The sequence below is a fragment of the Scyliorhinus torazame genome, chromosome 1, assembly GCF_047496885.1.
Source record: "Scyliorhinus torazame isolate Kashiwa2021f chromosome 1, sScyTor2.1, whole genome shotgun sequence".
NCBI classification, from domain to species: Eukaryota; Metazoa; Chordata; class Chondrichthyes; order Carcharhiniformes; family Scyliorhinidae; genus Scyliorhinus; species Scyliorhinus torazame.
Window position 1 is genome coordinate 103,124,719 of NC_092707.1, and position 14,634 is coordinate 103,139,352.

Sequence of the window (14,634 nt, forward strand, 5' to 3'; positions counted from 1 at the left end):
GGGACCGAGGAGGGTTGGCGCTGCGAAACCTGGGGAGCTACTACTGGGCAACAAATGTGGCGATGATCCGCAAGTGGGTTATGGAGGGAGAGGGGGCGGCATGGAAGAGGATGGAGTAACAAGTATGAGTAAGAGATAACATGAAGGGTTGGGGAAACTGGCACGTATGGGTGAGGCTCAGTGTACAAAGCTGTGTAAATATATCATTTTGCCATGTATATATCTTGCTCTGCGCGATTTCTCGTTTTTTATTGTCATTGTTATTGTTTTGTTATTGTTTGTAAGGGAGAAAAATTGTGTTAAAAAACTTTAATAAATATATATTTTTTAAAAAGATACTGAAAGCTTCCCCCTACCACCCCAAACGGCAACTCCCGCAGTCGCCTCTCTTGCACCCTTGCCTAGATCGCGAACATCTCACTTTTCCCCATGTTCAATTTATAACCCGAAAACCGGCCAAATTCCCCCTGAATCCTCATAATTTCTCCCATCCCCTCTAATGGGTCAGAAACATATAGGAGCAGGTCATTTGCGTATAGCGAGACTCTGTGTTCCACCCCTCCCTGAACCAGCCCCTTCCAGCCTCTTGAGGCTCTCAGCACAATTGCCAGCGGCTCTTTGCCCAGCGCAAACAGCAGCGGGGAAAGGGGGCATCCCTGCCTCGTCCCCCGGTGCAGCCTAAAATAGCCCGATGTCAACCTGTTCGTCCGCACACTCGCCACAGGCGCCTGATACAGCAGCCTAACCCAGTCGATGAAGCCCCGTCCAAACTCAAACCGCCCCAGCACCTTCCACAGATAGGTCCATTCCACCTGATCAAAGGCCTTCTCCGTGTCCATTGTGACCACTACCTCTACGTCCCTACCCTCTGGGGGCATCATGATCACATTCAACAGTTTTCTAATGTTGACCGCCAACTACCTGCCCTTAACAAATCCCGTTTGGTCCTCCCCAATCACATCCGGAACGCAGCCTTCTCTCCTTGAGGACAAGATTTTGGCCAACAGTTTGGCGTCAACATTTAGTAAGGAGATCGGCCTGTAGGACCCACATAGCTCCGGATCCTTCTCCCGCTTCAAAATCAGTGAGATCGTGGCCTGTGACATCGTCGAGGAAAGCACCTCTCGCTCCCTTGCCTCATTAAATGTCCTTTGTAGCTACAGTATTAACATCCCTCTTTCAGTTATGTTTCTGATCAATGGTAGCAGCACGGTAGCACAAGTGGATAGCACTGTGGTTTCACAGCACCAGGGTCCCAGGTTCGATTCCCTGCTGGGTCACTGTCTGTGCGGAGTTTGCATGTTCTCCCCGTGTCTGCGTGGGTTTCCTCCGGGTGCTCCGGTTTCCTCCCACAGTCCAAAGATGTGCAGGTTAGGTGGATTGGCCATGATAAAATTGCCCTTAGTGACCAAAAAGGTTAGATGGGGTTAGTGGGTTACGAGGATGGGGTGGAAGTGAGGGCTTAAGTGGATCGGTGCAGACTCGATGGGCCGAATGGCCTCCTTCTGCACTGTATGTTCTATGTATTCTATGTATAAACCTAGAATATTGATGCTGGGGGATTCAATGATACCTATGCCATTGAATGTCAAGGGAGTTATGGTTAGATTCACTCTTGTTTGTGATGGTCATTGCCTGGCACCTGTGAGATGTGAATGTTACTTGTCACTTAACAGCCCAAGCCTGAATGTTACCCAGGTCTTGCTGCATGTGGACATGGTCTATTTCAGTATTTATGAAGTTGTGAAAGGTACTGAATATTGAAATAGCTAGCAAACATCCACACCTTTGACCTTCTGATGAAGGGAAGATCATATATGAATCAGCTCAAACTGTTTAGGAATAGCCTGGGACTAATTTGATTTACCTTCCAACAATCAACCATCTTCCATTGTGATAAGTATGACTCCAACCAATGGAGAGCTTTCCTCCCGACTCCCATTTGACTTCAAATTTGCTAAGGCTCCTTGGTGTGCTGCACTTGATCAAATGCAGTCTTGGTGCCAAAGGCAGCCATTCTCCCCTCACCTCGCCTGCGAAATCCAGCTCCATTTTTGACCAAAGCTGTAATGATATCTGGAGTTGAGTGGTCTTGGCAGAACCCAAACTGAACATCGATGAGCAGGTTATTGGTGGGCAAATGCCAGTTGATAGTACCATTGACACCACCTTCCATCATTTTGATGGTTGAGTGTGAACAGTTGGAGCTGCAATTGGCCAGATTGCATTTGCCTGCTTTTTGGACACACCTGGACAATTTTCACATTGTTGAGTAGATACAGTGCTATAGTTCTACTGGAACAGCTTAGCTAGATGAAGTGGTTGGTTCTGGAGTACATGTTCAGCACTCCAGTTGGGATGTTGTCAAGGCCGATTCATCTTTGCTGCATCCAGCGCGCTGCACTGCCATTTAACAATTGGAAGTGGCAGCATTCCAGAGGTTAGACCCTTTGTGGATCGCCTTGCTCTGTCTAGAGCATGCTGCTTTCACTGTTTAGGATGCTCGTAGACTTGTATTGTTTGCCAGGTTAGTGCCCCATTTTTAGGCATGTGTGATGCTATTTCTGGTGTACTGTTGCTGTAAAAGGCGTAAAATTCTAGACAAGTCTATATCCTAAAACACTCTTGAGCCTGCGTGGCTTGATGTGGATAAACCATTAATATTATTTACATCTTAGTTGAGGTTGTAGAAAAGCTAGAATCCCTATACATCATCTGAGGATTGTCTCCCAGTGATGTTGGTTTAGGATGTAATGTTGGCCAAGGCAGTAGAGAGATTGCCTGTTTTTCATAGATGGCCATGGGATCTTTTAGTTCACCTCTGAATATGTAGGCAGGATCCTGATTCAGTGCCTGGAGGACATCTTCATTATTGCATTAGGGTGTTGTCCCAGGTACTGTATGTACTTCTCAAACACCTAAATCCTGAGCATTTAATAATTTTGCCAGCATAGCCTTGATACTCCTCCCTTTGAAGCATCTTTTTGTGGGATTATGCATCAGAATCATTCACTAACTTTTGACATGCTTGAGAACAAAAGAGCTTCTTATTAAGGACTTGGGCATGAGCACTGGGCGTCCTGTTTCAGATAAAAAAAATGTAGACATATATAGCTTAACATGTCCTCGGGAATTCTTGGTGCTTTGCTGCCTGCCAATAAATTACTTTAAACTGTAATCATTGCTGTATAGCCAATGTAAGATTCATCAAGAACCTTGGTGGCGCATCAAACAACAATGAGACAATATTCAGTTAATTTGTTTGGACATTATTAGTTGAGAGACTACTGTTGGCCAGGCCGCTGGGAGAACTCCACTGTTCTTGTTTAAATGTTGCTATGATATCTTTTATGTGACAAATGCATCCGAAAAACAACACCTCAAATAACACTCCTGTGATGTGCCTTGGGACATTTTGCTACTTTAAAAGCACTGTATAAATTCCTCCTCCTCTCCATCTCGGTGAACTGCATGCATGTAGGGCCCTATCTCTTTAGTAGTCACTAGACTTCTTACCAATTTTCCGACCCTGCACAAAGGATACAACATCTTCAGAACGTTCATTCACTGTTATCTGACTTGATCGCAGCTATGTCTTCTTTGCATGCATAAGATTTGTTTTATGACACCGAGCCGATTGCCAAAGATTTATCCCAGAACTTCAATAAATGCCTAGATTTACACACAATATACAGAAGGAAAGGGATATTTGCCCCAAAGTCTGCAAACTTCTACTTCCAGAGGTTTTTAATGCATGCACCACATGGAGCTTTAGTGCATTTGCTGCAGGGCTTCAATGTTCTGAATTTCGTACTGATGTCAACCAGTGATTTCCAGGTCATGTAGGATGGCTAATACATATGTTTGCCAAGTCTGCCTGCAGGCCAAGAACGAAGTTTAACAAAAAATGTTTCTTAAATCCTTTCCTTTGGGCAGTGCATGTCACGTGTATAACTAACAGATTGCTGTGCTATTGCCTTTTTTTTATGTATGCAAAGGGGTCCATTTGTCACAGAATCCCTACAACGCAGAAGGAGGCCATTCAGCCCATCGAGTCTGCATCGTGTTATGGACCAGGTTTAGAAAACACCAAAGTATATGATGGAGTTCACCTGACCTATAACTGTTTATTGATTTTGGTTACGATGACCACAAGAGCCTGACATTCAGGTGTTATTCAACAGAGTGCTTAGGTGCTTTTAATCCAAAAACAAGCTTTATTCTATGAATTTAATTAACATTTGTATAAACAGACAGTAAGAATCTTTATCAACTACAAACATAAAGACCCTACACAGCTACAGTACTCTATGTATAACCCTTAATAAATTCACCCTTTAACTGGGGCAATTTAATAACAAGATCCCATAAACCAAAACCCCCTTTTTACAGCAGGTAAGTATAATCATTGGGTTTCTTCCTTGGAATAACTCTTTAAAATTGAAAATAGAGAGACAGGAAAAGATACTTCTCTGTCTGAGTACAGCAGCCACATGTGAAAAAGAAAGTAAAACTCAGAGTCACGAACCAGCTCCAAACTAAAGCGAAAGTAACTCAAATCCCAGAGCCACAGCCCAGCTCCACCCACACAATAACATCACTGAAGCCATGTGATAAGACAGAAACATTTCTTAAAGGGACATTCCCATGACAACCAACCTTCTGAAAGAGCACCCTACCTAGGCCCACTCCCAACCTATCCCCGTAACCGCACCTAACCTAAGGGGCAATTTGACATGGCCATTCCACCTAATCTACACATCTTGGGACTGAGAGAGAAACCGGAGCACCCGGAGGAAATCCACACAGACATGAGGAAAACGTGCATACTCCAGACGGACAGTAACTCGAGGTCAGAATCGAACCCGGGCCCCTGGCGCTGTGAGGCAGCAGTGATAATCACTGAGCCACCGTGCTCATTATTCCACTGTAGGGAAGGAAAGTATTGATCTCAATGTTGTATGCGTCTTTTGAGATTTGGCACAAGTTGATACTATCTGTCATTATAATTCAGTTAGTCATCAATTTGTTGACTGTTATCCATATACTTTCGAAGTATGGGAAACATACCAGTCTGAGTCTTTTGTAAGTCCGGGTACATGCTCAACATGTACAAGGATCTAATCAGATCAGGATGATGTGTCATTATGTTAATTGGTGTTGGTTTATCTACCAGAAGTCTCTGGACTGCAGCTGGTAGAAAAAGCAGACCATTGCCCCCTTTCCCAGTCAGTCACTGCCATTTATTGATGAAGGCTATTCTTCAATGTACACACAGGGCTCGAGGTGAAGGCCATGGCTTTGCTCAGTGGATGGTGTGACCACAATTCCATGAGAGCTAAAGCAACAAGCTGTGTAGTTACCGTTGATGGAAATGGTATTTGGAAGGTTAGATGGATGACGTAATAGAAGATCGTTAAAATTGCAAGATTTATGGATAATTTTGAATGGCTCAAAAAACAAAATTTGGTAAGGTAATTCTTAATGTATTTAGGGGTCAAAGTAATGTTTGGTGTCACAATTGCACTTTCATGGTCTCAGTTGGGATATCTGAGGCCCATTTACATCTTTAAATGCAGCTTACACTTCTTAAGGTGTGGAGACACATAGTTTTAAGCATCTGGGGCGGGATTCTCCGCAAACTGGCGTGATGTCCGCTACCCGGCGCCAAAAACGGCGCGGATCAGTCCGGCGTCGGGCCGCCCCAAAGGTACGGAATTCTCCGCACCTTTAGGGGCCAAGCCGTCACCTTGAGGGGCTAAGCCCGCGCCGGAGTGGTTTGCGCTCCGCCGGCTGGCGGGAAAGCACTTTGGCGCCACACCAGCCGGCGGCGAAAGGTCTTTGCCGGGCGACACATGCGCGGGAGCGTCAGCGGCCGCTCACGGCATCCCCACGCATGCGCAGGGGAGGGGGTCTCTTCCGCCTCCGCCATAGTGAGGACCATGCCGAAGGCGGAAGAAAAAGAGTGCCCCCACTGCACAGGCCTGCCCGCCGTTCGGTGGGCCCCGATCGCGGGCCAGGCCACCATGGGGGCACCCCCACGGGGCCAGATCGCCCCCCCCCCCCGGACCCCGGAGCCCGCCCACGCCGCCTGCTCCTGCTGTTCAAAATGAGGTTTAACCCACGCCGGCTGGCGAGGGTTGACAGCGGACGGACTTCGGCCCATCGCGGGCCGGAGAATTGCCGGGGGTGGGCTCGGCGCGACGCGTTTCCCGCCCCCGCCGAATCTCTGGCAGCAGAGAATTCGGGACATGCGGGGGCGGGATTCACACCAGCCCCCGGCGATTCTCCGACCCGGTGGGGGGGTCGGAGAATCGCGCCACAGGTCACCTAGAATAGGCAATGATGAGGCCAGTCTTTGAATATTTTCACACTTGAACGCCTGGTAACTCCGCAGTTATCCAGAAAACCTTCTGTGGGGTGGGGGAATTGATCATGCTCCTATTGCTGGAATGAAACAAAATTGGTTCATTGGTGCTGACACATTAAGTGACACGAAAGCTGAACGCTTGGCAAGGTGGAGGAAGGAGAAAAGGCATATTAGTCATGAAAATGAAAATCGCTTATTGTCACGAGTAGGCTTCAAATGAAGTTACTGTGAAAAGCCCCTAGTCGCCACATTCTGGCGATTTAGCCCTGTGTTAAACAGCCCCTATCATAAACTATCATGGAAAACAGATAAAACTGTATTCACTATGTATCATGTTTGCTTTCTGAAACACAAGTTCTTTGGTACCTTCATGGAGCTCCCATTGCTGCTCTTGTTCACTTGACTAATAACTATTGCTCTTGCATTGTCAGATGGGGGCTGCTGGTGCCTTAAAGTGCGAAATGCATCAAAGCTGCTTGGCTCAGTTTTGAATGGGCTGTGGAAGGATAGCAGGAAACAGAAAGAATAAGTCACCCTGAGCTGGTGATCAGGGAATCGCTAAAATATTGTATTAACTTGCAAACTTTGAATTTATAAAAACTTGTACTTCGAGAGGAAGGATGTGCAATTGTATGGGTTAGGGGGAATGGATGAGGAAGGTTGAGGCTGTGCCACTTCATGTAAAGGTAGGAGTGTTACTGGGGCAGTTTAGAATGAGAAACCTCCGACAAGCTTGAGAATGCAACATTGGGTAAGCCAGTAGAAAATGTTGATCGTTCTCAAATGGAGAGATTGATGTATGCACTGATTTTAATATATAAACTAGGTTTAGGTGATGGATCATTTTGTTTCTCCCATGTTCTGCACCTTTACCACATTTTCGTTTCAGTGCTCCTCCAAGGCACTGCTTAATGACCAAGTGAAAATTTATCCCATTCTCTCCTTACTGGGGTGAGAAGGGGAGGATCACATTTGACGTTCAAACCTGGATACCTTTGCTTGAAAAGATTTTACTGTTGGACCAAACTCTACCTTTCAAAACTTTTAGCAGTAAAACTGGATAATTTATGGTTTATGTTAAAAAACAGATTTATAACAAAGAAGAAACGACAATTTATGGATTGCCTTACCCAAGGAAAGATATACTTGCCATTGAGGGATTAACAAAGGTTCATCAGACTGATACCTAGGATAGCAGGATTGTCATACGAGGAAAGATTGGCATGACATTTTAAAAATGTGTTCACAGGATGTAGGATGTGGGCATCACTGGCTAGGTCAGCATTTATTACCCGTCCCTAATTTTCCTTGAGAAGGTGGTGATCTGCCTTCCTGAAACGCTGAAGCCCCTGTGGTATAGGTACTGCTACTGTGGTGTTGAGGAGGGAGTTCCAGGATTTGACCTGGTGACAGTGAAGGAACAGTGATATATTTCCAAGTCAGGATGATGAGTGGCTTGGAAGGGAACTCCCAGGTGGTGGTGTTCCCAGGTATCTGCCTGCTCTTGTCCTTCTAGATGGTAGCAGTTGTGGGTTTGTAGGATACTGCCTTAGTGAGTTGCAGCATTGTATCTTGCCGATGGTATACACTGCTGTCACTGTTCGTCGGTGGTGGATGGGGTGCCAATCAAGCGAGCTGGTTTGTCCTGGATGGTGTTGAGCTTCTTGAGTGTTGTTAGAGCTGCACTCATCCACGCAAATGGAGAGTATTCTATTGTACTCCTGACTTGTGCTTTGTAGGTAGTGGACAGGCTTTGGGGAGTTGGTAGGTGGGTTACTCACTGCAGGATTTCTAGCCTCTGACCTGCTGTTATAGCTACTGTATTTATACGGATAGTTCAGTTTCTGGGCAATGGTAACTCCCAGGATGTTGATAGTGGGAGATTCAGTGATGGTATTTGAATATGAAGGGAACATGGTTGGATTCTGTCTAGTTGGAGATGATCATTCACTGGCTCTTGTGTGTTGCGAAATGTTACTTGCCACTTGTCAGCCTGGATATTGTCCAGGCCTTGCTGCAGTTGGACATGGACTGCTTCGGCATCTGAGGTGCCGCGAATGGTGCTGAATATTGTGCAATCATCAGCAAGCGGATGGTTATTGTTGAAACAGCTGAAGATGGTTGGGCCTAAGGCTACCCTGAGGGACTCCTGCAGTGATGTCCTGGAGCTGAGACGATTGACTCCAACAACCACAACCATCTTCCTTTGTTATAGGTACGACTCCCAAGCAGCGGAGGGTTTCCCGTCCACTCTCATTGACTCCTGTTTTGCTCGGGCTCCTTGATGCTACACTTGACATCAAGGCAGCATTTGACCAAGGGCAATCTCTCTCATCTCACCTTTGAAATTCAGTTCTTTTGTCCATGTTTGAACCAAGGAACCCAAACTAAGTGTCTGTGAGCAGGTTTTTGCTAATGAGCAATTTTCCACATTGCTGGGTAGATGCCAGTGTTATAGCTATAATATTTATATTCACTGGAGTTTAGAAGAATAATGGGGGAGCTCATAGAAACGTATAAAATTCTGACAGTGCTGGACAGACTGGATGCAGGGATGATGTTTCCCCTGGCTGGGGGGAGGGGGGGGGAGGTCTAAAATTGGGGGCATGGTCTAAGGATATGCGGTAGCCCAATTAGGACTGAGATGAGGAAAGATTTATTCACTCAGACGGTGGTGAACCTGTGGAATTCTCCACGACATAAGGCTGTGGAGGCCAAGTCATAAGAAAAATAGATTTTTAGGCACTAAAGGCATATTAAGGTTATGGGTAGAGAGCTGGAATATACCATTGAGAGACAGAGGATCAGCCGTGATCACATTGAATGACGGAGCAAGCTCAATGAATTGAGTGGCCAACTCTTATTTTCTAAAATTGCCATTCTAAGTCTTCGATTACTGCATTGAACTTGGATCTCTAGTGGACCACCTCAAAAGTATGTTAATTTTTTTGACTGATCTTTCTGATATTTGTTTGCATAGGTTTGACTCGTGGGCAGGTATGGCGCTCGCACGAGCCAGTCGTATCCAGGACAAACTGAATTCAAATGAGTTGAAGAGTGATGGGCCTATCTGGAAGCACTCAGTTGCAGTTCTGAACTGTTTTAAGCGAGCACTGGAGATAGACAGTTCCAATCTCTCACTATGGATTGAATATGGCTCCATGTCATATGCACTGCACTCATTTGCCTCCCGCCAGCTGAAACAGTGGAAAATGGAATTGCCATCAGAAGTTGTACAGCAGGTAGGAATCTAAAACTTTGTACGAATGTTGCAAAGTCAGCATTGCAAGCAGTTTAGAGAAGGTTTACTGACTAATACCTGGAATGGTGGATTGTCTACGAGGAAAGGTTGGAAAGGTTAGGCTTGCATCTGCTGGGGTTTAGAAACGTAAGAGACAATTTGAATGAAACATAGATGCTCCTGAGGGGTTTTGACAAGGTGGATGTGGAGAGGATGTTTCTTATTGTGGAGAATCTAAAACTAGGGTTCACTGTTTAAAAATAAGGGGTTGCCCATTTACAACAAAGATAATGCAAATATATTTTCTGAGGGTCGTGAGTCTCTGGAATTCTCTTCCTGAAAAGGTGGTGGAAGCAGAATCTCTGAACATTTTTACATCAGAAGTGGATAGATTCTTGATAAGCAAGGTGGTGATAGGTTATCGGGTGAGCGGGTTACAGATTAAAAGTTACTATGATCTTATTAAATGGGAGAGCAGGCTCGGGGGGCTGAATGGCCTACTGCTGCTCCTTGTTCATATGTTCAGATAAGAAGTATAACAGCTCAATGGAGAAATTGGAAATAGAAGTTTTGTATGTAAACCGCCTCATAGCTTTCATTATAATATTTAAGTTATCAAAGTAGTTACTGTTACATAGGAGCAGGAATAGGTCTTCAGCCCCTTGAATCACCATTCAAAAGACAGTGAATGATCTGATTGTGGCCTTAACTGCGCTTTTCTGCCTGCCCAATAACCATTGACTCCAATGTAAGCCAAAAATCTGCCAATTGCAACCTTAAGTACGTTCCATGGCCCAGCCTCCGCTGTTCTGTCATAGAGAATTCCAAAGATTAATGATTTTCTGAGAGAAGAAAATTCCTTCTCATCTCGGCCTTAATAGAAACATAAATAGAAACAGGAGGAGGCCATTCGGCTCTTGGAACCTACTCCGCCATTTATCATGATCATGGCTAATCATCAAGTTCAATACCCTGATCCCGCCTTTTCCCCTATCCCTTGATCCCTTTAGCCCCAAAAGCTATATCTAACTCCTTCCTGAAATCACATAATGTTTTGGCCTCAACTACTGAATTTTGCAGATTCACCGCTCTCTGGGTGAAGAAATTTCTCCTCACCTCAGTCCGAAAGGTTTTACCCCTTATCCTCAATCTATGATCCCTGGTTCTGGACTCTCCACACCATCTGGAATATTCTTTCTGAATCTACCCTGTCTAATCCTGTTAAGAGTTTTATAAGCTTCTATGAAATACCCTCTCACTCTTCTAAACTCCAATGAATATAATCCTAACCGATTTAGCCTGTCCTCGTCTGACAGTCACGCCATCCCAGGAATCAGTCTGGTAAACCTTCGCTGCACTCCCTCCATAGCAAGAACATCCTTCCTCAGATAAGGAGACCAAAACTGCACACAACACTCCAGATGTGGCCTCACCAATGCCCTATACAATTGCTGTAAAACATCTCTATTCCGATACTCAAATCCTCTTGCTATTCTTTACTGCCTGCTGTAGTCCCGAATCTGCTATGTTTTATTTTAAATATAAATTTAAAGTACCCAATTCTTTTTCCAATTAAGGGTCAATTGAGCATGGCCAATCCACCTACCATTTACATCTTTGGTTTGTGGGCGTGAGACCCACGCAGACACGGGGAGAATGTGCAAACTCCACAAGGACAGTGACCGGGGCCGTGATTGAACCTGGGTGCTCGGCACCATGAGGCAGCAGTGCTAACCACTGGGCCACCGTGCCGCCCTACTATATTTTAATAAGATCACCTCTCATTCTTCCAAATTCCAATGAGTATAGGCGTAACCTGTTCAACCTTTCATATTATACAGCTCCTTCGTCCCAGAAATCAACCTAGTGAACCTTTTCTGAACTGTTTCCAATGCAAATATATATCTTTCAGTAAGGACTCCAAAGCTGTCCACCGTACTCCAGTGTCATGTGAGAGTACCTTTAAGAAATGGGTGTTTATAATTAGGTGTGTATATAAGTATCTGTAGTGAGAGTACCTTTAAGAAATGGGTGTTTATTACTGCAGTGATGTCAGAGAGTGGGTGCAGCTGGGCTGTCTGTCGGCTTTTTATTTTCGGTTTAGGCTGTTTGCTGCAGGGTGTGTTTTAGTTTCGTTTTCAGAGCAGGATAGCTGCAGTCACAGCCAGAAGGTGTATGAATCTCTCTCTGTAATCTAAAGACTGTAAATCGATCCTGGTGATTTAAAACTAATAACAGTAGTGACTTTAACCTGATGTGCTTCTGGTAAAAGATGTTTTAAGTCTTATGGATGTTATTTGGGAAGTTTTTAAAAAAAGTTTTATTAAAGGTTTTCATAAAATATCAACAACAAAATGAAAAAAGGAACCCAACAGGGTTAAGTACAAAACACAATCTAGAAAAGCAACCCCCACATACACCCCCCGTACATAAATAATAAATTAACATTAACACCCAGAATTAACACAACAGGTGTATACACCCCCTCAGACCCTTCAGTGCAAATAACAAAAACAATAATAAAGTAACCCCCCCCCCCCCGAGCTGCTGCTGCCATTGACCAATGTCTATCGTTCTGCCAGGAAGTCTAAGAACGGTTGCCACCGCCTAAAGAACCCTTGTACTGACCCTCTCAAAGTGAATTTCATCCTTTCCAATTTAATGAACCCCGCCATATCACTGATCCAGGATTCCACGCTTGGGGGGCCTCGCATCTTTCCACTGAAGAAGAATCCTTCGCCGGGTTACCAGGGACGCAAAGGCCAGAATTCCGGCCTCTTTCGCCTTCTGCACTCCCGGCTCCTCTGCCACCCCAAATATTGTGAGCCCCCAGCCCGGTTTGACCCTGAATCCTACCACCCTCGACACCGTCCTCGCTACGCCCTTCCAAAATTCCTCCAGCGCTGGGCATGTCCAGAACATATGGGTGTGATTTGCTGTTTTGGGAAGTTATTAAGGATTACTTAGTGTTGTATTCTTTGAGGGTTGTATTTGAATTAATGGTTGCTAAGATTTTCATTGTTTGTTTTAAAAAGGTTAACTTGAGTTCATAGAATAAACATGGTTTTGCTTTAAAAAATACTTTTTAGTTTCTGCTGTACCACACCTGTAGAGTGGGCCATGTGCTCCCCATACCACAATCTATTAAAAGTTGTGGGTCAGGTGAACTCCATGATACACTTTGGGGTTCTCTAAACCCTGGCCCACAACACCAGATACAATCTCACCAATGTATGGTTGTAACAAGAAGTACTTACTTTTATACCCCACCCTTCCTGGCAAGAAAGGCCAACATTTAATTTGCTTTCCTATTTACCTGATGTACCTGCATGCTGATGTTATGATTCATGCACAAGGGCACCCATATCCCTCTGTACCAGAGCATTCTGTAGTCTGCATTTAAGTAATGTGCTTTTTTTCTTTCCATTAGACCATAAGACCATAAGACATAGGAGCAGAATTAGGCCACTTGGCCCATCGAGTCTGCTCCGCCATTCAATCATGGTTGATATTTCTCTCATCCCCATTCTCCTACCTTCTCTCCATAACCTCTGATCCCCTTATTAATCAAGAGCCTATCTATCTCTGCCTTAAAGACACTCAGTGAATTGGCCTCCACAGCCTTCTGCGGTAAAGGGTTCCACAGATTCACCACCCTCTGGCTGAAGAAATTCCTCCTCATCTCTGTTTTAAAGGATCGTCCCTTTAATCTGAGATGGTGTCCTCTGGTTCTAGTTTTCCCTACAAGTGGAAACATCCTCTCCATGTCCACTCTATCCAGGCCTTGCAGTACCTTGTACGTTTCAATAAGATCCCCTCTCATCCTTCTAAACTCCTGTCAAACTTTGTCCTTGTGTTGTTGATCTAAAGATGCTGATCAGCTGTGAAATGGGGCAGAAATTCTATATACATCAGCAATATGGGGGGAACTGCTGCCTTCGCCCCCGACTATATAGTCAACTGTTTGTAAATCTCCTTCCTTCTATGCTCATCAATGACACTCTTTGAGTAAGCATAAGACGAACTTCCGGGTGCGGCTATGCAGAGCGAGGTCGCATATTCGGTAGCTCCCGCTTGGAACGGACTTTTGGGCTCTTTTACAGGGCCCCCATGGCATTTGTTTGACATTTCTCGGTGTGGGAAGAAGACTGCAGCATTCCCCTGACAGTGTTCCCCAGGAATGTTATGTCTTTTGGCTGCCAGACCCGGCAGAAACAGTAAAGGATTTGGCTTGAGCTGCAGGTTTAGACAAAGGGCCTCTTCCAGCATGCAGGCGGGAGAAGGGCAAGCTTAAAGCTGCAATCTGACGACTCTATCAAAGGTGAATTCTAGCAGCAGAGGGAACAACTGTGAAAAGACCTACCAAGGCCATTGAAGAAGCAGGGACGAGGCTTCCGGTGGCGGCCATGGAGGAGTAGGTCGCGCATTCGGCAGCTCCCGTCTGGAACTGACTCTCAGACCTTTTTCAGGAATTTCCATAGACTTTTTGGGGCAGACTGGTGAAGCGAACACCGCCAAAAGGATTCCCTCTCGACTTCCGGTTGCGGCTATGCGGAGCTAAGCCGCACGATTCAGCAGCTCCCGCTACCACGGATTTCGGGCTCGTTAGAGGAGCCCCAACGGAACTTTTTTTTGACGCAGCCCATGGGGAAGGGAAGAGAGAGGTCCCCCTCCAACATCTATGAAACGGACCAGATGTGTAACGGCCAAAGGAGCGGCACTGGAGCAACGGGAGAAGCGAGGGAAAGAAAACAAAATGGCAGCGGCCAGGGACAAAGGGAAGCTGCAGGAGTTCATCAAGCGCTGCTTCGAGGAGCAGCGCGGTCCCCCTCCAACATCTATGAAACGGACCAGAAGTGTAACGGCCAAAGGAGCGGCACTGGAGCAACGGGAGAAGCGAGGGAAAGAAAACAAAATGGCGGCGGCCAGGGACAAAGGGAAGCTGCAGGAGTTCATCAAGCGCTGCTTCGAGGAGCAGCGCGAGGAGATGCGCAAGGAGATGTTGTCGCTTATGCTTTCGGCA

At 45.6% G+C, this 14,634-nt stretch overlaps 1 protein-coding gene across 5 annotated transcripts in view; it reads left to right on the top strand.

The window, feature by feature from the left end:
* Window positions 1–14,634, top strand: part of cabin1 (calcineurin binding protein 1) — an 807,975-nt gene that overhangs the window by 130,038 nt on the left and 663,303 nt on the right. For all 5 annotated transcript variants that reach the window (XM_072499122.1, XM_072499139.1, XM_072499102.1 and 2 more), the window contains exon 22: window positions 9,351–9,612. In XM_072499122.1, coding sequence (XP_072355223.1) covers window positions 9,351–9,612 — 262 coding nt within the window. The remainder of the gene's footprint in view (window positions 1–9,350; window positions 9,613–14,634) is intronic.